Source organism: Pongo pygmaeus, chromosome 20, assembly GCF_028885625.2.
Source record: "Pongo pygmaeus isolate AG05252 chromosome 20, NHGRI_mPonPyg2-v2.0_pri, whole genome shotgun sequence".
Classification (NCBI taxonomy): domain Eukaryota; kingdom Metazoa; phylum Chordata; class Mammalia; order Primates; family Hominidae; genus Pongo; species Pongo pygmaeus.
In genome coordinates this window covers 9,791,335-9,817,192 of record NC_072393.2, presented here as the reverse complement: position 1 = coordinate 9,817,192, position 25,858 = coordinate 9,791,335, and the positions used below count along the sequence as shown (strand labels likewise).

Sequence of the window (25,858 nt, the reverse complement as noted above, 5' to 3'; positions counted from 1 at the left end):
CACACATATATATTTTAATAGAGAAAGGATGTTGCTATTTTGGCCATGCTGGTCTTGAACTCTTGGACTCAAGCTATCCACCTGCCTTACCCTCCCAAAGTGTTGGAATTACAGGCGTTAGCCACTGTGCCCACCTGGGAAAAGCTCTGCAGGAGCATCCCCTGGGGTGCGTCCCATCCCCCACGCCTGCCCTTCCAGCAGGTCCGGCCACCTGAACCGCCGGCTAGCCGGGTCCCACCTCTAAACCGCCCCCAAGTACGGGCCCCATCCCTCGCCCACAGTTCCGTCCAGAGGCCCGGTTCTAACCTCGCCTTTTTCTCTGGACCTATTTCTGCATCCCCCTCCCTGAGCCAACCCCAGGCCTGTCCGCACCCACCCGGGAGGAAACTACAATTTCTGTGTTTGACTGGGTCCTATGTGGCTGAAACTTGAACCCAGGAGCCCCGCCCGGCCCGAGGCTTGGAGCGGAAGTGACGTCAGCGCACAATCGCCATCTTTTCCGGCGCTGGCTCCGCATGGTCAGTGCCATTTCGCCTTTATCGTGGTGGAGTCCACCCTGGCTGTGGTGAGTTCCGCCTGCTTGGGGATCCCGGAGATAGCAGGGGGGGGGCAAAGGAACGATTGGGCGCTGTCGCCCAGGAGCCTCTCCGATCCACCTCGTTTCACTGTCTTCTCCAGGGGCAGTCGGTCCTCCCTGCGCGGCCAGTGGCGAGAGGCCGCAGGCTCAGTGGGTCCCAGTCAGGAGCCAGGTCGGGAAGTGTGTTTGTCCCGACTCCGCTCGTGTTTTCTGCAGTGCTTTCATCCGCTGTGCTCCCTTCTTCAAAAGCTTGGAAAGCAACCTTTGTGAATTTTTTTCTTTCTGAAAGTAAAAGGATTTCTGCCATTCCAGTCAGGTTGGCTCCGGCCCGGCATTTCCGCGCCTCAGGAACCTGGCGTTTCCGGCGTGTTCCTGGTGAGCACCTGCAGAAAATTGGTTTCAAGAGGGCTCTGACTTCCATTTCTTTGCTAAAAAATGTCTCGTCTGAAAATCTGGCATTGATGTCCTTTTCTTATTTTTGACACATTACTTTCTGATGGAAAAAAATATAGTCGTTTAGGGTGTGCCTATATCTGCATGTAAATATGAACACGTGTAGACTGTGAGCCTTTAGTTTCTTATTTTATTTTCTTGGACTTAACTTTTTTTGTTGTTACCAGCTACAAGCCTTTCTACAAAAGAAAGGCAGGCTGGGCGCGCTGGCTCACACCTGTAATCCCAGCACTTTGAGAGGTCGAGGCGGGCAGATCATCTGAGGTCAGGAGTTCGAGACCAGCCTGGCCAACATGGTGAAATCCTGTCTCTACTAAAAATACAAAAAATTAGCCAGGCGTGATGGCGGGTGCCTGTAGTCCCAGCTACTCGGGAGGCTGAGGCAGGAGAATGGCGTGAACCCGGCAGGCGGAGCTTGCAGTGAGCCGAGATCGCACCACTGCACTCCAGCCTGGGCAAAAGAGGGAGACTCCGTCTCAAAAAAAAAAAAAAAAAAAAAGCCAGGCATGGTGGCAGTCCCCTGTAATCCCAGCTACTTGGGAGGCTGAGGCAGGAGGATTGCTTGAACCTGAGAGGCCGAGGTTGCAGTGAGCCGAGATCTGCCACTGCACTCCAGCCTGGGCGACAAGAGCAAAACTCCGTCTTAAAAAAAAAAAGAAAGAAAGAAAGGCAATAATACACAGCTGTTTTCTTCATCTGAAGTTCCTAGGTCTGTACGCCCCCCCCTACAGAGCTTCAAAACAGGGGCCCACAGGAAGAAAGGATGGAAGCTTTTGTTTGTTTTTTTGAGACAGAGTCTTGCTCTGTCGCCCAGGTTGGAGTGCAGTGGCGTGATCTCAGCTCATTGCAACCTCCGCCTCCTGGGTTCAGGCGATTCTCCTGCCTCAGCCTCCCAAGTAGCAGGGACAACAGGCATGGGCCACCATGCCAGCTAATTTTTTTTTTTTTTTTTTTTTTTGTATTTTTAGTGGAGACAGGGTTCCACCATGCTGGCCAGGCTGGTCTCGAACTCCTGACCTTGTGATCCACCTGACGGCCTCCCAAAGAGCTGGGATTGCAGGCGTGAGCCTGCGCTCCTGGCCAGGATGGAGGCTTTATTAAACTGATACTAGAATTATTTATTAAAATCAGAATATTATTCTAGTATTAGTGTAATAAAGTATCTATTATCTATTGAATTTATTAACAGCATGTTTAGACTAAGTGTAGTTTTTACATTTTTTCCGAAAAATTTGATCCTAGGGAAAACTTGAACATCTAACACACCCAGTCTAGTAGATTTTTTTTTTTTTTTTTAGACAGAGTCTCGCTCTGCCACCCAGGTCGGGGTGCAGAGGTGCGATCTCTGCTCACTGCAACCTCTGCCTCCCAGGTTCAAGTAATTCTCCTGCCTCCCTAGCATTAGGCGCGTCCATGTGAAGAGACCACCAAACAGGCTTTTTATGAGCAATAAAGATTTTAATCACCCGGGTGCAGGCAAACTGAGTTTGGAAAAGGACTCAGCAAAGGGAGATAGCGGTCAGGCAGTTTTATAGGATTTGGGTAGGTAGTGGAAAATTACAGTTAAAGGGGGTTGTTCTCTTGCGGGCAGGGGTGGGGATCAGAAGGTGCTCAGTGGGGAGCTCCTGAGATTCATTGTCCAGGAGAAGGAATGTCACAAGGTCAATTGATCAGTTAGGTTGGGGCAGGAACAAATCACAATGGTGGAATGTGATCAGTTAAGGCAGGAGCTAGCTATTTTCGCTTCTTCTTGTTGTTCTTCAGTTGTTTCAGGCCATCTGGATGTATATGTGCAGGTCACAGGGAGTCTGATGGCTTGGCTTCGGCTCAGAGGCCTGACACCTAGTAGCTGGGACACAGGCACATGCCGCCACGCCCAGCTAATTTTTTTTTGTATTTTGGTAGAGACAAGGTTTCACCATGTTGGCCAGGCTGGTCTCGAAATCCTGAGCTCAGGCAGTTCACCCGCCTTGGCCTCCCAAAGTGCTGGGATTACAGGTGTTAGCCACCGTGCCTGAACACTTACTTTTTAAGCATTGTGCTTGTTTTCTTTCTCCTCAGGTAAATACATTTTATGGTGAACAATTTGAGCATAAATTGAGCATAATTGCACACGTGATACTTGACCTTTAAATACTTGGTAATGCATCGCCTAAAAAAAAGGCATTGTCATTCTGAAACCACAATACTAGTATTTCACTTAAATAAAAAATAATAATGTCATCTAATGTCTGCTTTGCATAATAACTAAAATTCTCCGCATTGATTCAACGTATGCTCTTGGATGTTTTTGGTTCTAAGATCCATTCAAGATTTTTACATTGCAATTGTTAACGTTTTCAGTGTCTTTTTACCTAGAACAGTTATTATTGTATATTATATTGACTTTTGGAGAGTCACACTGTGGGATATGAGGATATGATGAGGTTTCTCTTCAAATATTCTCATCAATCTTTTATTCTTTAATTCATGGTACCCCCCCTTTTTCTCCTTTTTTCTCCTTTTTGCCTTTGTTAGATGCCCAGGCATGCCACAGTACAAAGCGTTATCAGTACCAGCTCACATACCTTTCCTTATTTGGAAAGAGGACTTTCTAGCTCATTACAGACATCCCTTCCCCTTCCTCTCCACTTTTCTTTTACGTGCCCACCCTATCTAAAAAAAATCAAGTGTTTAGCCAACCAGGATTAGTTTAGATTGTACGACCTGACCCCGGACAATGGGGAAAGGGTACAGCAGCAGGACTTGCATCAGGAGTAAAGGCTCTCATGCCCCTTTGTTCAGATGTGCTCTCATGGCAACTGGTCAAGGAGGCACCCCTCTGTGCAGAAGTAAAATTGCTTTGCTAAGAATCCTTTGTTTGAGTGTTCAATTTCCTTAGGATTTTGAGCGTTATTCCTAACACTCATTCTCTTAGAAAGTCATACAATCAGATATTTCTGATTGGATTCTCATGGTGTGTGTAAATATTCCTTTATTTCATGCGATTTCCTACAAACTTGGAATTTTTGGTCTAAAGGAGAAGCTGACAACCTTTGTTTGATAAGGGCTGACAGTATGTACTTCATGCTTTGGGGACCAGAAAGTCTCAAATTACTCAGATCTGCCTTAGTTACTTCATGTCCCATGATGAGTTGTTCATTCTCTATCACATGGTAGTGGAAAACCACAACCTGTTTCTCAAAAGAGAAACAGTTAATCTGCACAAGAGGGCATGGATTGACTCTGGAATACCAGAGGGCTCTACTCTACATCTTCTGTTGGTGCATGCCGGAGGCTTCCAATAAATAGGATGCTATTTAACATGGACACGTTGAGTATCATTGGGTCTGCTGGATCAGGTGGACCAAGTGCTTGGGAAGCCTGCACTGCAGCCTGAAATTGCTCTTGTCTACAGTTGAAACTAGAATTCTTACAGGCAACTGTGTGGAGTGTTAAAGCACATACAAATGTATATGTTGCCTCCAAAAGTCAAGAGGTTTATGGGTGGTAGCTCTATTGATAGTTCTCTGTTTAGTGTTTTGAGAAACCTCCATACTGAGTTTTTTTTTTTTTCTTTTTTGAGACAGAGTCTTGCTGGATCACCCAGGCTGGAGGGCAATGGCATAATCATGGCTCATTGCTCCTTTTTAGTGGTAGGTGGTATTAGGTGAAGTAACTTGGAGGGACATCTTGCAGGGAATGTTTTTTTGTAGGGAATGTCTTTACATGATCCAGACAAGGGAATATCTTTTTTTTCTTTTCTTTTTTTTTTTTTCTTCTTTTTGAGACGAGTCTTTCTCTGTCACCCAGGCTGGAGTGCAGTGGCACAAACTGGGCTTACCGCAAGCTCTGCCTCCTGAGTTCATGCCATTCTCCTGCCTCAGCCTCCCGAGTAGCTGTGACTACAGGTGCCCGCCAACACGCCCGGCTAATTTGTATTTTTAGTAAAGACGAGGTTTCACCGTGTTAGCCAGGATGGTCTCGATCTCCTGACCTCGTGATCCACCCGTCTCGCCTCCCAAAGTGCTTGGATTACAGGTGTGGGCCACCAGCGCCTGGCTGACAAGGGAATATCTTTACCCACAGACATGGTGGCCCCAGAATCTCCCACCCCCTATTTGACAATTCAAAAAAAGTTTTTTGATTCATAATAGACGTACATATTTTCTGAGTACATGTGATAATTTGATACATTTATATTATCAAATCAGGGTAAGTAGAATATCTGTCACCTTAAATATTTATCCTTTCTTTATTGCAGGAAAATCAAGTTATTCTCTTAGCTGTTTTGAAATGTACAATAGATGAATGTTAAATGTAGTCACCCTACTGATCTGTTGAACACCAGTTCTTATTTCTTTTAACTATGTATTTTACCCATGAATCAACCTCTCTTTTTTTTCTAGAGATGGAGTCTCGCTGTTGCCCAGGCTGGAATGCAGTGGCATGATCTTGGCTCACTGCAACCTCCGCCTCCTGGGTTCAAGCGATTCTCCTTCCTGGGACTACAGGCGCACGTGACCATTCCCAGCTAATTTTTGTATTTTCAGTAGAGACGGAGTTTCACCATGTTGGCCAGGCTGGTCTCGAACTCTGACCTCAAGTGATCCATCTGCCTTGGGCTCCTAAAGTGCTGGGATTACAGGCATGAGACACTGTGCCTGACAGGTTTTGTGTGTGCATATGTGTGCAGACAGGTCTTTCTGTGTTGCCCAGGCTGGTCTCGAACTTCTGGGCTCAAGTGATCCTCCCACCACAGCCTCAAGTTTTGGGATTACAGGCATGAGCCACTACACCTGAATATTGTTCTCTATAGTGGCTGTACTAATTTACATTCCCATCAACTGCATACAAGGATTATCTTTTCACCACATCCTCATCAGTATTTTTTATTCCCTGTCTTTATAAAAGCCAATCTATGAGGTGAGATGACATGTCATTGTGGTAATGTGTGATTTGTATTTCTTTGATGTTTAGCCATGTTGAGCATTTTTTCCATATACCTGTTGGCCATTTGTATGTCTTTTTTTGAGAAACAACTATTCTGAACTTTTGTCAATTTTTGATCTTTTTTTTTGTTGTTGTTGTTATTGAGTTCCTTATATATTTTGATTACTAATCTTTGTCAGGTGGATAGTTTGTAAATATTTTTTCCCATGCTCTAGATTGTCTCTTCAGTTTGTTGATTGTTTTGCTGTGGAGAAGTTTTTAGTTTGATGTAATCTCATATGTTTATTTTTGCTCCTGTTGCCTGTGCTGTTGAGGTCTTACCCAAGAAATCTTTACCCAGACCAATGTCCTGGATTGTTTCCCCAGTTTCTTCCTCTAGTAGCTTTATAGTTTCAGGTGTTAGATGTCTTTAATCTGTTTTGATTTTGTTTATGCTGAGAGATGGCATCTAGTTCGTTCTGCATATGGTTATTCAGTTTTCCCAGCAGCACTTATTGAAAAGACTGCTATTTTCCCATTGTATGCTTTTGGTGCCTTTGTTGAAAATGAGCTGTCTATAAATGTGTAGATTTATATTTAGGTTCTCTGTTCTCTTCCATAGATCTATGTGTTTGTTTTTATGTCAGTACCATGCTGATTTGGCTATGTTAGCTTTGTAGTATATTTTGATATCAGGCAGTTTGATGCTTCCAGCTTTTTCTTTCCTTCTTTTTTTTTTTTGAGACTAAGTCTCACTCTGTCTCCCAGGCTGGAATGCAGTGGTGCGATCTTGGCTCACTGCAACCTCTGCCTCCCAGGTTCAAGGAATTCTTCTGCCTCAGCCTCCCTAGTAGCTGGGACTACAGGCACACACCACCATGCCTGGCTAATTTTTTGAGGTGGAGTCTCCTTCTGTCACTCAGGCTGGAGTGCAGTGTTGTGTTCTGGGCTCAGTGCAAGTTCCACCTCCTGGGTTCACACCATTCTCCTGCCTCAGCCTCCCGAGTAGCTGGGATTACAGGCACCCGCCACCATTCCAGGATAATTTTTTTTTTTTTTGTATTTTTTTTTAGTAGAGATGGGATTTCACCATGTTAGCTGGGATGGTCTTGATCTCCTGACCTTGTGGTCCACCCACCTCGGCCTCCCAGAGTGCTGGGATTACAGGCATGAGCCACCGCGCCCAGCCCATGCCTGGCTAATTTTTGTATTTTTAGTAGAGACGGGGTTTCATCATGTTGGCCAGGCTGGTCTTGAACTCCTGACCTAATGATCCACCTGCCTTGGCCTCCCAAAGTGCTGGGATTACAGGTGTGAGCCACCGCACCTGGCCACTCCAGCTTCGTTTTTTTTGGTCAGTATTTCTTTGGCTGTTTGAGGTCTTTTGTGATTGCATATAAATTTTAGGATTTTTTTTCTCTTTTTGTGACAAATTTCATTGGTATTTTGAGAAGGGTTGTTCTGAATTGTAAATTGCTTTGGGTAGTATTGTCATTTTAACAATATTCTAATCCATGAGCATGGAATATCTTCCCATTTTTTCTGTATCCTCTACAGTTTGTTTCATTAGTGTTTTATAGTTTTCCTTGCATAGCTCCTTCACATTTTTGGTTACTTTTTTTTTCCTTTTCTTTTTTGAGACAGAGTCTTGCTCTGTCGCCCAGGCTGAAGTGCAATGGCTCAGTCTTGGTTCATGGCAACCTCTGCCTCCCGGATTCAAGTGATTCTCCTGCCTCAGCCTCCTGAGTAGTGGGGACTACAGGCACACATGCCTCCACGCCCGGCTAACTTTTGTGGTTTTTTTAGTAGAGACAGGGTTTCACCATATTGGCCAAGCTGGTCTCAAAATCCTGACTTAAGGTGATCCACCCACCTCAGCCTCCCATAGTGCTGGAATTACAGGCATGAGCCACTGCACCCAGCCTGGCCTGTAGTTTTGTTGCTGTTGTGCTCTTGTCTGCTTTTGATATGAGAATAATGCTCACTTTGTAGACCAAGTTTGGAAATATTCTCTTCTCTTCAATTTTTTTTGGGGAATTTGAGTTGTATTGTTATTCTTTCAGTTTTTGGTAGGATTTAACAGTGAAACCATCAGTTCCTGGGCTTTTCTTTGATGGGATTCATTTTGTTATGGCTTCAATCTTGTTATTGGTGTGTTGAGGTTTTCTATTTGTTCATGGTTCAATCATGGTAGGTTGTATGCGCCCAATAATTTGTCCGTTTCTTCCAGGCTTACCAATTTGTTGGCATACAGTTTTTTGTAATAGTTTCTAATGATTGGTTGTATTTCTGTGGTTTCTGTTCAGTTTTCTTTTTTCATTTTTTATTTTATTTGGGTCCTTTTTTCCCCTTAGTCTAGCCAAAGGTTTGTTGATTTTGTTTATCTTTTCAAGTAATCAACTTTATGTTTTATTGATATTCTGTATTGTTTTTTATTCTCAATTTTGTTAATTTGGCTGTGGTCTTTATCCTTTTGATTTAATTGTGAGTCTGATTTGTTTTTGCTTTTCTAGTATCTTAAGGGGTATCATTCGGTTATTTTAAATCTTTCTACTTTTTGGATGTACGTGTTTATTGCTGTAAAATACTCCCTTAGTACTGCTTTTATCCCATAGATTTTGGTATGTTGTATTTTCACTTTAATTTGTTTCAAGAAATATTTTAATTTCCAAATTTCTGTGTGCTTTTGTCCCATGGATTTTGATATGTCAACATACCAAAACAATGTTCCATTGTGTAATTATTATTTTTTTTTTTTGAAGAGACAGGGTCTCCTTATGTTGCCCAGGGTGGTCTCAAGGTCCTGGGTGCAAGCAGTCTTCCCATGTTGGCCTCCCAAAGTGCTGGGATTATAGGCATGAGCCACCACTTTGAGCTTGTGAATCAAGGTTCCTCTTGTTAGTGATTTCTAGTTTTATTCCCTTGTGGTCAGAAAAGATGATATGATTTCTACATTTTTGAATTTGTTGAGACTTTTTTTGTGGCCTAAGATGTGGTCTGTTCTGGAGAATATTCCATATACTGAGGAAAGGAATGTATCTTCTGTAGCAGTTGGATAAAATGTCCTGTGTTAGGCCTTTTTGGTTTAGTGTATTGCTTAACTTCTTCTGTGTTTCTTTGTTGATTTTCTAGCTGGATGATCTGTCCATTACTGACAGTGGGGTGTTGAAATCCCCTACTGCACTGCAGTGTGTATCTCCCTTTAGATTTATTAATGTTTGCTTTATATACTTAGGTGCTCCAGTGTTGGGTGCATAAATATTGACAGTTGTTATATCCTCCTGCTGAATTGACCCCTTTATCATTATATACTGACCTTCTTTTTTTTTTATTTTTGAGACAGAGTCTTGCTCTGTTGACCAGGCTGGAGTGCAGTGGTGTGATCTCAGCTCACTGCAACCTCCATCTCCCAGGTTTAAGCGATTCTCCTGCCTCAGCCTCGTGAGTAGTTGGTATTACAGGCACACACCACCACACCTGGCTAATTTTTGTATTTTTAGTAGAGATGGAGTTTTGCCATGTTGGCCAGGCTGGTCTTGAACTTCTGACCTCGTGATCTGCCCATCTCAGCCTTCCCAGAGTGCTGGGATTACAGGCATGAGCCACTACTCCCAGCTATAGAGACCTTCTTTATCTCTTTTTGTTTTTGTTTTTTTGAAATGAAGTCTTGCTCTGTTGCCCAGGCTGGAGTACAATGGCACAATATCAGCTCACTGCAACCTCCGCTTCCTGGGTTCAAGTGATTCTCCTGCCTCAGCCTCCAGAGTAGCTGGGACTACAGGCATGTGCCACCGTACCAGGCTAATTTTTTTTTAATTTTTAGTAGAGACTGGGTTTCACCATGTTGGCCAGGCTGGTCTCTAACTGGTGATGTCAGGTGATCCTCCCACCTCGGCCTCTCAAATTGTTGTGATTTCAGGCATGAGACATTGTGCTGGCCTGAATACGGTATTCTTAGATATCAATTTTTTTCTTCCAGCACTTTGAAAATTTCATCCCATAGCTAAGCAAGGTGGCCTATGCCTGTAATTCCAGCACTTTGTGAGGCTGGGCCAGGTGGATTGCTTGAGCTCAGGATTTTGAGACCAGCCTGGGCAACTTGGTTGTAAAAAGTAAAGTAGAGATTTTTTTTTAAAGACTCTTTTTTTTCCATCTAATGAGGAATAAATAACTTTTTTAGAAGCAAAACTTATTCAAAGACCTGTGTTAACATTCTTAAATATCTACTAGCTGTAATAAATAAATCAATGTACTTTATGATCTTAGCTCCCACAATTTAGCCTAAATATTTGCCCTGGCATGCTTATACTGGTCCAAGCAAGCATTAGGTCATAGCCTGTTCCTCTTCCTTATTTGAAGGTGTTTTTGCATTTCTCAGCATTCCACAAGTTACTTCCTCCTTCCTTTCTTCTTCTCTGCCTTTACCCCTTTTAAAAAGTTCTAAGCCAATCAAAACAAATACAAAATGTGAGGTCCCATTCCAGCCAGTGGAAACTGGACACAGCAGTAGGGTGGATGCATCAGGTTATAAATGACCCTGTCTCCTTTGTTCAGTGTACTCTCATGGCAAATCTGCTGGGGAGTGTACCCTTTCTGCAGAAAGTATAAAAATGGCCTTGCTAGGGCCGGGCATGGTGGCTCATGCCTCTAATCCCAGCACTTTGGGAGGCCAAGGCTGGCAGATCATTAGACCAGGAGATTGAGACCATCCTGACTAACACGATGAAAACCTGTCTCTACTAAAAAAAAAAAAAAAATACAAAAAATGAGCCGGGCATGGTGGCGTGTGCCTGTAATCCCAGCTACTAGGGAGGCTGAAGCAGGAGAATCGCTTGAACCTGGGAGGCAGAGGTTGCAGTTAGCCGAGATCGCGCTATTACACTGCAGCCTGAGTAACAAAATGAGACTCTGTCTCAAAAAAATGTATAAATAAATTAAAATGGCCTTGCTAAAGAAATAAAGTTTATGTTCAAGTGCTATTTCTTTATGGCACCGGGAAAGAAGCATTTCAAACATGGTGGAACCCCGTCTCTACAAAAAAAAAGAAAAAAGAAAAAAAAAATTAGCCAGGCATGGTTTTGCACGTTTGTAATATCAGTTACTTGGGAGGCTGATGTGAGAGTATGGCTTGATCCTGGGAGATAAAGGCTGCATTGAGCCATGATTGTGCCACGGTACTCCAGCCTGGGCAACGGAGTGAGACTGTCTCACAAAAAAAGAAAGAAAATGTCATCCTACTCCCTTCTGGCCTGTGTGGTTTCCGTTGAGAAATCCTGTTGCCAGACCAGTTGGAGTCCTTCATATGTTATTTGCTTCTTTTCTCTTACTGCTTTTAAGGTCCTGTCTTTGTCCTTGACCTTTGAGAGTCTGAAGATTGTATGCTTTGTAGTAGTCTTATTTGGATTGAATCTGTTTGGTGTCGTCTTACCTTCCTGTACCTGGATATTTATATTTTTCTCAATTTTTGGAATCTTTTGTTATTTCTTTAATAAAGCTTTCAAAGCTTACCCCTTGCACTTGCTACATTCCCTCTTGAACACCAGCGATTCCTAGGTTTGGACTTTCAAGGTAATTTTCTGCATCTTGCAGACAATCTTAGTTCTTTTTATTCTTCTCTTCTGGCTATATTTTCAAATAGCTTTTCTTCAAGCTCAGCGAATCTTTCCTCTGATCCATCTTGCTGTTGAGAGCCTCTACTGTGAACTTTTGAGTTGAGTATTTCTCAGTTGTAAGATTTCTCTTTTTTGTTGTTGTTAATATATTCTAAAGTTTTTTCTGATACATTTCTGAGTTGCTCTTCTGTGTTATTTTGGAGATCACTGAATTTCCTTAAAACTGTTATTTTGAATTCTTAGGGAGCTCACATATTGTCATTTCATTAGGTTCAGTCACTGATACTATTTTTGTCCATTTTAGGAGATCATGGTTCCCCATTTGCTGTTGTTTCTTGTGGATGTACATCTATGTCTGTGCATTGAAGGATTAGTTATTTATTACAGTCTTTGTCTGGCTTGTGGTTTTTATTGGGTATGTTTTCTTTTTATCTTTTTTTTTGTTGTTGTTCTTGTTATTTTTTTGAGACAAGGTCTCTCTCTGTCATCCAGGTTGGAGTGCAGTGGTGTGATCATGGCTTACTGCAGCCTCTACTTCCCAGGCTGAAGCAATCCTCCCACCTCAGCCTCCCGAGTAGGTGAGGTGCACACCACCACACCTGGCTACTTTTTGTACTTTTTAGTAGAGATGGGTTTTCATCTTGTTGCCCAGGCTGGTCTTGAACTCCTGAGCTTAAGCGATCTGCCTGTCTCAGCCTCCAAAAGTGATTTTTTTTCTTTAAAATTTCCCTAGGTCACTGCCTCCTTTTCAGCACTAGATGGAATCTTAAACCCACGTTTGCCTTTGCTGTAGCAAACTATCAAGTATACTGCCCATCCAGAATGAGGGAGTCCTAAAGGGCATATTCCAGCACTGTGGGAAGGCTGGCTGTGTTTTCATGCCCAGGTGACCTGTGTAGCATACCCCTACAGTATGGTGCTCCTGAACAGCCACTCTGACTTGGCTTCTCCTTTGGCCAAGTTATAAAACAGAGTTTCCAGGGCTGGGGATGGTAGTCCTGCCTCCCCTCTTTGTCCCTGGATGTCCTCAGGGATGTTTCTCCCTTCAGGCATTTGTGATGCTTCCTATGGGTTGAGACAGGGAAGGACTGATCTTTTACCAGGGAACCCAGGATGGTGGAGAAGGTGGTTGTTCACATTGATCTCAGTTTTTTCCAGTGTAGAAACTGTGGATTGGTAGAAATTTTCCACATTCTTGGAAATTTGATTCTCTTAACGTCTCCTTGGAGTTTTTTCACTTCTTTTTAGCCCCAGAAACTGCCTAATTTTTATATTTAAATCAGGGATATTGCTGGTGATAATTTTCGCAATATGTATTTGGTTTTAGTTTTCTGTAAGGGGATTGAAACCAGCTTGCTTCTGTACTACCATTTTGGAACTGTAAATGCTGCATGCTTCTAATAAAGTTGTCTAAGGTATTGTCAGGCAGGGCACAATGGTTCATGCCTGTAATCCTAACACTGGGAGGCTGGCGTGGGAGGATATCTTGAGACCAGGTGTTTGAGACTAGCCTGGGCAATGTAGTGAAACCTCATATCTATAGTAAAAGAAAAAAAAAAAAACAATTAGCCAGGCGTGGTAGTATGTGCCTATAGTCCCACATACTCGGGAGGCTGAGGCAGGAGGATTGCTTGAGCCTGGGAGTTTGAGGTTGCAGTGAGCTATGATCATGCCACTCTAATCCAGCCTGGGTGACAGAGTAAGACCCTGTCTCTAATTTTTAAAAATGTGTTTTCTACTTCCTATTCATTGGATATGATCAGTATAATGGTGTCAACATAGTGTACTAGTGTGGTGTTTCATGGAATGTCATTTTCTCTGGGGATTAAGTTATGACAGAGACCTGGAGAACTGACACATGCTAAGGGCAATGCTATGAAGATACATTGTTGGTCCTGCCAGATGAAAGGTAACCGAGTCTTGTTTTTTTTCAAATTGGTATGGAGAAAAGACATTAGCTATGTCAATGCCTGCATACCAAGTGACAGAAATTATGTTGATTTATCTAGTAAAGACATTACATTTTGAAAAATGGCAGTAATTGGAGTGATCACCTAAGTTCATGATTTATGAATGACTTCAGTGTGGTAATTGAGTGAGAGGTTATGATTCTCCACTGGGATAAATACAGTTTTTGGCTACTATACTTTAGACTTTTTTACATAGATAGAGCAGTATTCAAGTACAGAGATTGGCACACTATGGCCCATGGGCCATATCTGTCCCTCCATGTGTTTTTTGTATATAAAGTTTAATCAGAACACAACCGTGTTCATTTGTTTACATTTTCTATAGTGTTTTCCATGCTACAACAGCAGAGTTGAGTAGCTGCAACAGAGACCATGTGGCCCATAATGCCTAACATATATTCTGTGGCTCTTTAGAGTAGGATTTGTTAACTGCTTAACTATTTCATTTCTAGGGACAGCACGATCACTTAGCCACCACCACAGATCTCTGTAGGTCAGGGCATTCTGATTACTGGTACATTTCTGCTGTCCTTGATAGTTGATTTTCTCACCTTGTCTTTGGTGATTAAATACTACCTTCTTGATTTATGCTATTCTGGGTCCCCTTCATCTCAATTGAAAGGGAACTCAGCTGGGTGCGGTGGCTCACGCCTGTAATCCCAGCACTTTGGGAGGCCAAGGCGGGCAGATCACCTGAGGCCAGGAGTTCTAGACCATCCTGGCCAATATGATTAAACCCTGTCTGTACTAAAAATACCTCCCCCACAAAAAATTAGCCAAGTGTGGTGGCAGGCACCTGTAATCCCAGCTACTTGGGAGCCTCAGGCAGGAGAATCACTTGAACCCAGGAGGTGGAGGTTGCAGTGAGCCTAGACTGCCTCATTGCACTCCAGCCTGGGCAACAAGAGTGAAACTCTGTCTCAAAAACAAACAAACAAAAAAACCCAGGGAACCCATCTCAGTGATGGTATTCTTTGCAGTCATACCTGTCCTATGAAGGAGAATACCAACAGAGCTTTTCAAGGATTACGATACTCCTCCACTACTCTCTTAATAACTTTTGTGAAGAGAGTGTCTTCTGCTCTGTCAACAAAGGGTGGGGGAGTGGGCTATAGAGATGACACATAGTAAATCCAGTGCAACACTCCTGTCTCTCTAGGATTCCCTCCTTCACATTATGCCAGGGAAGCTCTGGCATATGAGCCTCATTAATTATAACAATTTCAGCCCTGAGAACATAAGAAATAATGTTATTTCAGGGGTGTCCTAAAGAAGCTCTCTGATTCTTTTGTTTTTGGATGGAATCTTGCTCTGTTGCCCAGCCTGGAGTGCAGTGGCATGATCTCGGCTCACTGCAGCCTCTGCTTCCTGAGTAAAAGCGATTCTCCTGCCTCAGCCTCCTGAGTGGTTGGGACAACAGGCACGTGCCACCACGCCTGGCTAATTTTTGTATTGCTTGAACCAGGGTGGGTGGTGGCAGAGGTTGCAGTGAGCTAAGATTGTGCCACTACACTCCAGCCTGGGTGACAGAGCAAAAATCTGTCTCAAAAAGAAAAAAAAGAGAGAGAGAGATGTAATACTACCCATGATATAAAAAAAGCTACAAAAGACACGATATTCAAACTTTTGATGATATAGTAAAAAAAAAAATAGATCTCAGCCAGGTGCGGTGGCTCATGCCTGTAATCCCAGTAACTTGGGAGGCTGAGGTGGGCAGATCACCTGAGGATAAAGGCAGATCAAGATAAGCCTGGCCAATGTGGTGAAACCCTGTCTCTATAAAAATACAAAAAAATCAGCCAGACCTGATGGTGGGTGCCTGTAATCCCACTGCTCATGAGGCTGAGGCAGGAGAATCACTTGAACCTGGGAGGTGGAGGTTGCAGTGAGTTGAGACAGTGCCATTGCACTCCAGCCTGGGTAACAGAGTGAGACTCTGTCTCAAAAAAAACCAAAAAACAAAATAATGATCTCTCTTTGCACTTGGATTATTTCCTATTTGAATACATGTTTTAATGGTTTTTATTTATTTTTTTTCAAGACAGGGTCTCACTTTGTTGCTTAGGCTGGAGTACAGTGGCGCAATCATGACTCACTGCAGCCTCAACCTCCCCAGGCTCAGGTGATTCTCCCACCTCAGCCTCCCAAAGTTCTGGGATTACAGGCATGAGCCACTGCGCCCAGTCTTTAATGGTTTTTAAATGTGTATTTAAGTCTGAATAGTGAGTATTTGGTCAGAGATAACCAATCTCCTCAGGGCACAAAAAGATGAGATATATGACATTTGAGCTCTTTTAAAATAGTTTCACTACTCTCTTTAAGAATATAGTTATTTTTTCTTGGTTACGTTTGTCATTTCCTTCATAAGCCTCTCCCATTGTTGTATCTTTCTCTCTGTACAGGACCTATTCAAACTCAGTCTGTCTCTTGACTGGAGGAAGAGAAGGAAAAGTTGAGCACATTGCCAACAGGAGTTCCCCAAGGTGAGTATGAAGAACATTCCTGGTCAATGAGATGTTCAGTATGTTTGGAAGCATAATGAAGATATATTTAAAAAATGTACTTTGTCACAGAACATGGGGCCATTGGACTTGAAAGTTTTAGGGTATCTTCAACTTTCCATATTCCTCTCTTTTTCATCTAACCCAGACTTTCATGTGATTTTGCAAATGATGTGCTCTTTTATCTTTTTGTTTATGACTTTAATGTGTGCTCTTTATTCAGATCATTTCTATTTTCCTTCCCTAATAATACTATTTCTGTTCATTATCTCATTTAATTTCTATAGAATAAATTATTTTAAAAATTACTAAATTGCCAGGCTTGGTGGCTCATGCCTGTAATCTCAGCACTTTGGGAGGCTGAGGCAGGTGGACCTTTTGAGGTCAGGAGTTGAGACCAGCCTGGCCAACATGGAGAAACCCTGTCTCTACTAAAAATACAAAAATTAGCCGGGCCTGATGGTGGGCACCTGTAATCCAAGCTACTCAGAGGCTGAGGCAGGAGAATCGCTTAAACCCAGGAGGCGGAGGTTGCAGTGAGCCGAGATCGTGCCACTGCACTCCAGCACTCCAGTCTGGGTGACAGAGCGAGACTCTGTCTCAAAAAAAAAATTACTAAGTTTAGACCCCAAGTCCTTATGATTGCCAAATATTCGTCTTGGATAAACTGTTCAAATCTGTGTCTGTTTAATTTTTTTGAGTGTGCTGAATATGAAAAATAAAAATGAGCTTTATAATTCTGACTTATTTAACCTACTGTTTTGTTCTCAGACCCTATTTTTTTTCTTTTTTTCTGTTTTACTTCAGAATGGCAAGTTAAAACCAAAGTGTCAGCACCTCAACATTTTTTTTTTGGCTTAACAAAACATCAAACGGCATACAAATGGTAAGATTTAGATTTCTTATTTACCACACTCAAAAAACATTGGGAATTCAATTATAAAAAATCAGCAAAAATGAGATTTGAGAGAGGTAACATTTACTCAAGCAGGAGGAATGTCTCTAGAGCAAGGGTCCCCACTGGTACTGTTTCTATTAGTGTTAGGAACTGGGCTGCACAGCGGGAGGTAAGCAGCAGGTGAACAAAACTTCATCTGTATGTATAGCCATTCCCCATTGCTCGTATTACTGCCTGTCATATTACTCCACCTGTCAGTAGCAGCATTCGATTCTCATAGAAGCGCAAATCTTACTGTGAACCACCCATGTGAGGGTTCTAGATTGTGTGCTCCTTATGAGCCTGATGATCTGTCACTGTCTCCCATCACCTATATGGGACTGTCTAGTTGCAGGAAAACAAGCTCAGGCCTCCTGCTGATCCTACTTTATGGTGAGTTGTATAATTATTTCATTATATATTACAATGTAATAATAATAGAAATAAAGTCACAGTAAATGTAATGTTCTTGAATCATGTTGAAACCATCCCTATCCCACCCCCATTCCACCCCTGTTTGTGGAAAAATTGTTATCTAAGAAATCCCCTGGTAGCAAAAAGGTTGGGGACCTCTGCTCTAGGGGAATACTCTAAATGTAATGAATTTGGGGATACCCTAATCCTATCTTAAAACTTGGTGCTTCAGCATTCTCACAAGTACAAATTATCACATATGTAGCTAGATAGATTATAAAAAGTATTTCATGAAAATATACAGGAATTATTTCAAGGTTCTTAGAGCAAATGGCACAGGGTTCTTGCCAGCAGGTTTTCTTCATTCAACTTGTAAAAAATACATGGGGCAGCAACTGTATGCATGTAATGAAAATGGCAAAAATTATAATCATAATAACGTGTCTGATTTCAGAAGGGTAAAATCTATTGATAAACCTGAAAAATCCTTTAATCATCATTCATCCCTTTATTAACAGGCAGAAATCCACAATGGAGGGGAACTCTGTGACTTTATGGAAAATGGAGAAATCTTCAGTGAACACTCATGCCTTAATGCACACATGGGTACTGAAAATACAGGGGACACTTATGACTGTGATGAATATGGAGAAAACTTTCCCATGTTACACAACAGTGCCCCTACTGGAGAGACACTTTCTGTGTTGAATCAGTGCAGAAAAGCCTTCAGCCTGACACCAAATGTTCACCAGAGAACGTGGATAGGAGACAAATCCTTTGAATACAGTGACTGTGAGGAAGCCTTTGTTGATCAGTCACATCTTCAGGCAAATAGGATAACTCACAATGGAGAAACACTCTATGAACAGAAGCAATGTGGGAGAGCTTTTACTTACTCCACAAGCCATGCTGTGTCTGTTAAAATGCATACTGTAGAAAAACCCTACGAATGTAAGGAATGTGGAAAATTCTTTAGATATTCTTCATATCTTAATAGTCACATGCGAACCCATACTGGGGAGAAACCCTATGAATGTAAGGAATGTGGGAAATGCTTCACTGTTTCTTCACACCTAGTTGAACATGTAAGAATTCATACTGGAGAGAAACCTTATCAATGTAAGGAATGTGGAAGAGCCTTCGCTGGGCGCTCAGGCCTTACTAAACATGTACGAATACACACTGGAGAGAAGCCCTATGAATGTAATGAATGTGGGAAAGCCTACAATAGGTTTTATCTACTAACTGAACATTTTAAAACTCACACAGAGGAGAAGCCCTTTGAATGTAAGGTATGTGGAAAATCCTTCAGAAGCTCTTCATGCCTTAAGAATCACTTTAGAATTCACACTGGAATAAAACCCTATAAATGTAAGGAGTGTGGGAAAGCATTCACTGTTTCCTCAAGCTTACATAATCATGTAAAAATCCATACTGGAGAGAAGCCCTATGAATGTAAGGACTGTGGGAAAGCCTTTGCTACATCTTCTCAACTCATTGAACATATAAGAACTCACACTGGAGAGAAACCGTATATATGTAAGGAATGTGGGAAAACCTTCCGTGCTTCTTCACACCTACAGAAACATGTTAGAATTCACACTGGAGAGAAACCCTATATATGTAATGAATGTGGGAAAGCCTACAATAGATTTTATTTACTTACTAAACATTTAAAAACACACTGAAGAAAAACTCTGAATGTAAGGAATGTGGAAATCTTTTAGGAATTTCTCATACCATAATTACCACATTTGAATTCACACTGAAGAGAAATTTTATTGGTACAAAGAATGTGAGGAGGCCTTCAGTTATCCCCATTCACTTTGAAGACATAAAAGAACTCATACTCTATGTGTCCCCCATAAATTTTAGGAATGTTGGGGAGCCATTGGAATCTTTTTTTATTATTTTATTTTATTTTTTTTGAGACACGATTTCACTCTTTTCATCACCCAGGCTGGAGTGCAATGGCATGATCCCAGCTCACTGCAACCTTTGTCTCCCGGGCTCAGGTGATTCTGTCTCAGCCTTCAAGTAGCTTGGATTACAGGTGCCGTCCACCACACCCAGCTAATTTTTGTATTTTTAGTAGAGATGGGGTTTCACCATGTTGGCCAGGCTGGTCTCGAGTTCCTGACCTCAGGTGATCCACCCACCTTGGCCTCCGAAAATGCTGGGATTATAGGAGTGAGCCACTGCTCCTGGCCTTTTTTTTTTTTTTTTAAGTTGTTGTTAATACACTTTCTTCTCTTCTCAAGAGACTGGATTGTGGTCACAATCCAACAGTTGAGAACTCACTCTGGGGCCATACAATGTAGAAAACACAGAAAGCCCTCATTATTTCCTTAGGCCTTTCTAAGTAAGATGTTGCAGTGGAGAAGAGAAACCCTATTGATACAAGATACAGGCATGCCCTGTAGATATTGCGAGTTTTGTTCCAGACTACCACTATAAAGCGAATATCACAATAACATGAATCATACAAATGTTTTGGCTTCCCAGTGCATATAAGTTAGGTTTACATCATATAGTAGTCTCTTGTGTGCAGTTGTGTTATGTCTAAGTACCTTAGTTTAAAATACTTTATTGCCAAAAAGTGCTAATGATCACGTGAAACTTTGGCGAGTTGTAATCTTTTTGCTTGTGGTAGGTCTTGCCTCAGTGTTGATGGCTGTTGATCAGGGTGGCTGTGGCAGTTTCTTAAAATAAGACAGCGGTGAAGATTGCTGCATTGATTGACTCTTCATTACATGAAAAACTTCTGTTTAGCATGCGATGCTGTTTGATAACATTTTACGCATAGTGGAACTTCTTTTAGAATTGGACTTAATCCTCTCAAACTTTGCCACTGCTTGATCAACTAAGTTGATGTAATATTCTAAGTCTGTTGTCATTTCAACAATGTTCACAGCATCTTCAGGAGTAGATTTCATTTCTTTGAAATCCACTTTCTTTGCTCATCTATACAAAGCAGCCTCTCATCTGTTCAAGTTTTTTCACGAGATTGAAACAATTCTGTCACATCTTCAGGCTCCACTTCTAATTCTAGTTCTCTTTTTTCCATCACATCCACAGTTACTTTTTCCACTGAAGACTTGAACCCCTCAGAGTCACCTATGAAGGTTGGAATCAGCTTCTTCCAAACTCTGGTTAATGTTGGTTTTTATTTTTTTAATTAAAAAAATTTTTTTAGAGACAAGGTCTCGCTGCGTTGTTCATGCTGGAGTACAAATGGGTATTCACCAGCACGATGAGAGCACACTGTAGCCTTGAACTCCTGGCCTCAAGTGATCCTCCTTCCTATGCCTCCTGAGTAGCCAAGACTCCAGGCACACACCACCACACCTGCCTTAATGTTGATATTTTGACCTCCTTCCATGAATCATAAATGTTGTTAATGGCATCTAGAATGGAGAATCCTTTCTGCAAGGTCTGCAACTTAATTTATCCAGATCCATCAGAAGAAGCATTATTAGTGGCAGCTATAGCCTTATGAAATGTATTTCTTAAATAATAAGACTTGAAAGTCAGAATTATTCCTGAATCCATGGGCTGCGGTTAGCAGGCATGAAAACGCCAATCTTGTTTATACTTCTATAAGAGCTCTTGGTTACTAGGTGCATTATCAGTGGTAATATTTTGAAAGGAATCTCTGAACAGTATGTTTTACAGTGGGCTTAAAATATTCAGTAAACCATGCTGTAAATAGATGTAAATAGATACCACAGAGAGAGTAGATATAGCATAATTCTTAACTGGCCCTTAGATTTTTGGAATGGTAATTGAATATTAGCATTCATTTAAAGTCACCAACTGCATTGGCCTCTAACAAGAAAGTCAGCCCAGGCTGGGAAAAGTGGCTTACACCTGTAATTCCAGTGCTTTGGGAGGCTGAGTTTGGAGGATCACTTGAGGTCAAGAGTTCAAGACCAGCCAGCACAACAGAGCGTGACCCTGTCTCTACAAAGTAAAGAGTCAGCCCATCCTTTGAAGTCAGATATTAGCTTACCTAGAGCTATGAAAGTCCTAGAAAGCATCTGCTGAAGTAAGGCTGTTTTGTCTCTGTTAAAACTCTAGTAGAGCTACCTCTGCCAGTTGTCTAGATATTCTGGAAATGCTTGCTGCAGATTCCACATCAGCAATTGCTACTTCACTTTGTACTTTTATGTTATGGAAATGACTTGTTAAACCTCATGAACTGATCTTTGCCAGCTTCCAGCATTTCTTCTGCAGCTAACTCACCTCTCAGCCTTCATAGAATTAGAGTTAGGGCCTTGCTCTGGATTAGGTTTTGGCTTAAGGGAATGTTGTGGCTGGTCTGATCTTCTATCCAGACCACTAAAACTTATTCTGTGTTAGTGGTGAGGCTGTTTTCCTTTCTTGTTATTTGTGTGTTCACTGGAGTAGCACTTTGTTTTTTTTCTTTTTTTTTTTTTAGAGACATGGTCTCCCTTTTGCCCAGGCTGGAGTGTAGTACAATTATAGCCCATTGCAGCCTCAAACTTATGGGTTCCAGTGATCTTCCTGTCTCCTGAGTAGCTAAGACTGCAGGTGTGTACCACCATGGCCAGCTAATTTTTGTTTTTATATTTTTTTTAAAGAGGCAGGACTTTACTGTTTACCAGGCTGATCTTGAACTTAAAACTTCAAGTGATGCTCCCCTATCTGCCTCCCAACAAGCTGGGATTACAGGTGTGAGCCACTGCACCTGGCCTTTATCTTGGCTTTTGACATGACTTTCTCACTAAGGTTAATCATTTCCAGTTTTTGATCTAAAGTGAGAAATGTGCAACTCCTTTCACTTGAACAGTTAAGAGGCCATTGTGGGGTAATGAATTGGCCTAATTTCAATATTGTTGTGCCTCAGGGAATTAGGAGGCCTGGGAAGAGGAAGAGAGAGGGGAGAGTGGCCAGTTGGTGGAGCAGTGAGAACATAGCATTTATTAAGTTTGCTGTCTTCCAAGGTTGTGATTTGTAGTACCCCAAAACAATTACAAAAGGAACATCAAAGATCACAGAGCAGCCGGGCGCGGTGGCTCACACCTGTAATCCCAGCACTTTGAGAGCCTGAGGTGAGTGAATCATGAGGTCAGGGGTTTGAGACCAGCCTGGCCAACATGGTGAAACCCCATCTCTACTAAAAATACAAAAAATTAGCCGGGCGTGGTGGCAGGCACCTATAGTCCCAGCTATTCAGGAAGCTGAGGCAGGAGAATCACTTGAATCCAGGAGGTATAGGTTACAGTGAGCTGAGATCGCACCATTGCACTCCAGCCCAGGCAACAGAGTGAGAGTCCTTCTCAAAAAAAAAAAAAAAAATTCACAGCACCACAATAAGTATAATAATAAGGAAAATGTTTGAAATATTGTCAGAATTGCCAGGATGTGAGAGACAAAGTAAGCACATGCTGTTGGAAAAAATGGTGTTATAGATTTATTCAACATGACATTGCCACAGGACTTCTACTTGTGAAAAATATCTGTAAAGTGAGATGAAGCAAAGTGAAGTAACATGAGGTATATCTGTAGCTGTTGCTGTAGTGGTTTCCAAATGGTGGTTTTCTTTTCCTTTTTTTTCTTCTGTTGGTCTGCATTGGGGTCTTGCTCTGTTGCCTAGGGTGTGGAGTGCAGTGGCACGATCATGGCTCACTATAGCCTTGACCTCCTGGGCTCAAGCGATCCTCCCACCTCAGTCTCCTGAGTACCTGGGACCACAGGCACATGCTAACGCACCCAGTTAATTTTTTTATTCATAGAGCCGAGGTCTCACTATGTTGCCCAGACTGGCCTCAAGTTCTTGGGCTCAAGCAGTCCTCCCACCTCAGCCTCCCAAAGGGCCAGGATTACAGGTGTGAGCCACCGCACCCAGTCCAAAAAGTGATTTTCTAATTCCATAGTTTCTTCTACATTTCTTAACTGGAATTTTGTAAGGAAGAGTTATCCTTATTCATTTATTTACCCATTTACTTGTAGGAGCATGTATCATAAATTCTTACTCTATGGGGTGTAGCTAGCTACTATAAATTTGATGCACATATTTTTCCAGATTCAATAAGTAGGATCCCCATCAAGCTATCTTCTGAATCTTTAAAAATGTATTCTCCTAATTTCATGGGTATATAATTATTTCCTGGGCAGCAGTTTGTTCATGGTACATTTGTTTCCAGCCCTAGAATCAGAAAAATCTAGTTTCTTTTAATGAAGAATACTATTTAGAAGCTGCAGTCTCTGTGTAGGGAGGTGTTCCTAGGTAACAGTGCCCTGGCTTTTAGGTCCTCTCTATGGAGGATATGGCAAAGACATACATAATTATATATATGTATCCACACACACTAATAACTATTTCTATATTAAAAACATGACCACAAGCCAACACTTTTAATTCCACTGCAAAACTACTGGGTTATTTCTTGCCTTCCAAGTTCCCTTGTCTGTAGCTATCTTTCATCACTTGCAAAAAATAGCGCATGCTCAATCCTAGATTAAAATATAAGCTACTCTCAGAATTGATAACTCATACCACTCTTTTTAAAAACCTACTAACCAGAATTCAGTTTTTATTCACAGTTCTTATCTTTAGGTCAGGGCATAATATAAAAGCACTAGGTTTAAAACTTACTTGGTCAGCAGCAATCCGCTTCTAGGTACATGTCCAAAGGAACTGAAGAAAGTATCTCCATGTGTGAATGCCTACCTGTGTTCATTGCAGCATTATTCAGAAGAGCCAAGAGGTGGAAGCAAAGTAAATGTCCATTTACAGATGAATTGCTAAACAAAATGCATTATATACATACAATGCAATATCATTTAGCCTTAAAAACAAAACTCTGCCATATGCTACAACATGGATGTACCTTGAGGACATTATGCTAAGTGAAATAAACCAGTTGCAAAAGGACAAATACACCCAATTCCACTTATATGGGGTATCTAACGTCAAACTCAGAAGAACAAAGTACTGCGGTATTTGCCATAAGCTGGTGGAGGAGAAAATGAGTTGTTCAATGGGTATTGAGTGTCAGCCACGCAAGATGGAAAAGCTTTTTGAGATTTGTTGTATAAAAATATGCCTATAGTTAACAATACTGTTCGGTACACACAAAATATGTGAAAGGGTAAATTTTATGTGTTTTTATGACAATAAAAATTGTAATAAAAGAAGTTACTTGGGTCAATTTTGTGCTTTTCCCCCCCCCTTCATTGTTGCATTTTTATCCATTTGACACAAAGTTCATTTCAGTAATTCCTGTTCATTTTCCATTTTGTGTCACACCGTTATCCTTGTCGATTTTTTTTAAAATTAGATATATAAAATAGGCCAGGCACGGTGGCTTATGCCTATAATCCCAGTACTTTGGGAGGCCGAGGTGGGCGGATCACCTGAGACTGGTAGTTGGAGACCAGCCTGGCCAACATGGTGAAACCCTGTCTCTACCGTTAATACAAAAATTAGCCAGACGGCTGGGTGCCATGGCTCAAGCCTGTTATCCCAGCATTTTGGGAAGCTGAGGCAGGCAGATCACAAGGTCAGGAGTTCAAGACCATCCTGGCCAATATGGTGAAACCCTGTCTCTACTAAAAATACAAAAATTAGCTGGGTATGGTGGCAGGCGCCTATAGTCCCAGCTACTCATGAAGATGAGGAAGGAGAATCACTTGAACCCGGGAGGCGGAGGTTGCAGTGAGCCGAGATCGTGCCACTGCACTCCAGCCTGGGTGACAGAGTGAGACTCCGTCTCAAAAAAAGTAAGAAAAAGGCCGGCAGTGGTGGCTCATGCCTAGGTGGGCAGATCATGAGGTCAGGAGTTCAAGACCAGCCTGGCCAACATAGGGAAACCCCGTGTCCACTAAAAATACAAAAATTAGGCAGGTGTGGTGGTGGGTGCCTGTAGTTCCAGTTACTGGAGAGGCTGATGCAGGAGAATTGCTTGAACCCCAGAGGCAGAGGTTGCAGTGAGTCAAGATTGCACCACTGCACTCCAGCCTAAGTGACAGAGCAAGACTGTCTCAAAGAAAAAAAATAGGCGTTATGACACCCACCTGTAATACCAGCTACTTGGGAGGCTGAGGCAGAAGAATCGCTTGAACCTTGGAGGTGGAGGTTGCAGTGAGCTGAGATTATGCCACTGTACTCCAGTCTGTTAGTGAGACTGTCTCAAAAAAATTAATATGTGAAACAATAGTATGTTTTATTTTATACTGGTTTATCTTTTTTTTTTTTTGAGTCAGGATCTTACTGTGTCACCTAGACTGGAGAGCAGTGGCATGATTGTACCTCACTGCAGACTTATGCTCCTGAGCTCAAGCACTCCTCCCGCTTTAGTGTCTCAAGAGGCTGGGAGTACAGGCATGCACCACCAGGTGCAGGCAGTTTAAAAATTTTTTACCCTTATTTTTTTTGAGAGAGGGTGTTGCTCTGTCACCCAGGTTGAAGTGCAGTGGTGCTGTCATACCTCCCTGCAGCCTCACACTTCTGAAAT

The 25,858-nt window shown here is 42.0% G+C and overlaps 1 protein-coding gene across 5 annotated transcripts; it reads left to right on the top strand.

Moving 5' to 3' along the window:
* Nucleotides 1–483: 483 nt before the first annotated feature.
* On the top strand, nucleotides 484–24,539 carry ZNF121 (zinc finger protein 121). Of its 5 annotated transcripts, none has more exons than XM_063658446.1 (4): nucleotides 484–565; nucleotides 15,926–16,006; nucleotides 16,832–16,910; nucleotides 17,894–24,539. In XM_063658446.1, the coding sequence occupies exons 3-4, from the start codon at nucleotides 16,908–16,910 to the stop codon at nucleotides 19,061–19,063; spliced, it is 1,173 nt and encodes a 390-aa protein (XP_063514516.1). In that variant the 5' UTR covers nucleotides 484–565; nucleotides 15,926–16,006; nucleotides 16,832–16,907; the 3' UTR covers nucleotides 19,064–24,539. The 5 variants fall into 5 exon arrangements, with proteins under 5 accessions (XP_063514516.1, XP_054317592.1, XP_063514518.1 ...); XM_054461617.2 differs by having other exon boundaries at nucleotides 488–565; nucleotides 16,796–16,910; XM_054461616.2 differs by lacking the exon at nucleotides 484–565 and adding an exon at nucleotides 889–952.
* The last annotated feature ends 1,319 nt before the right edge of the window (nucleotides 24,540–25,858 follow it).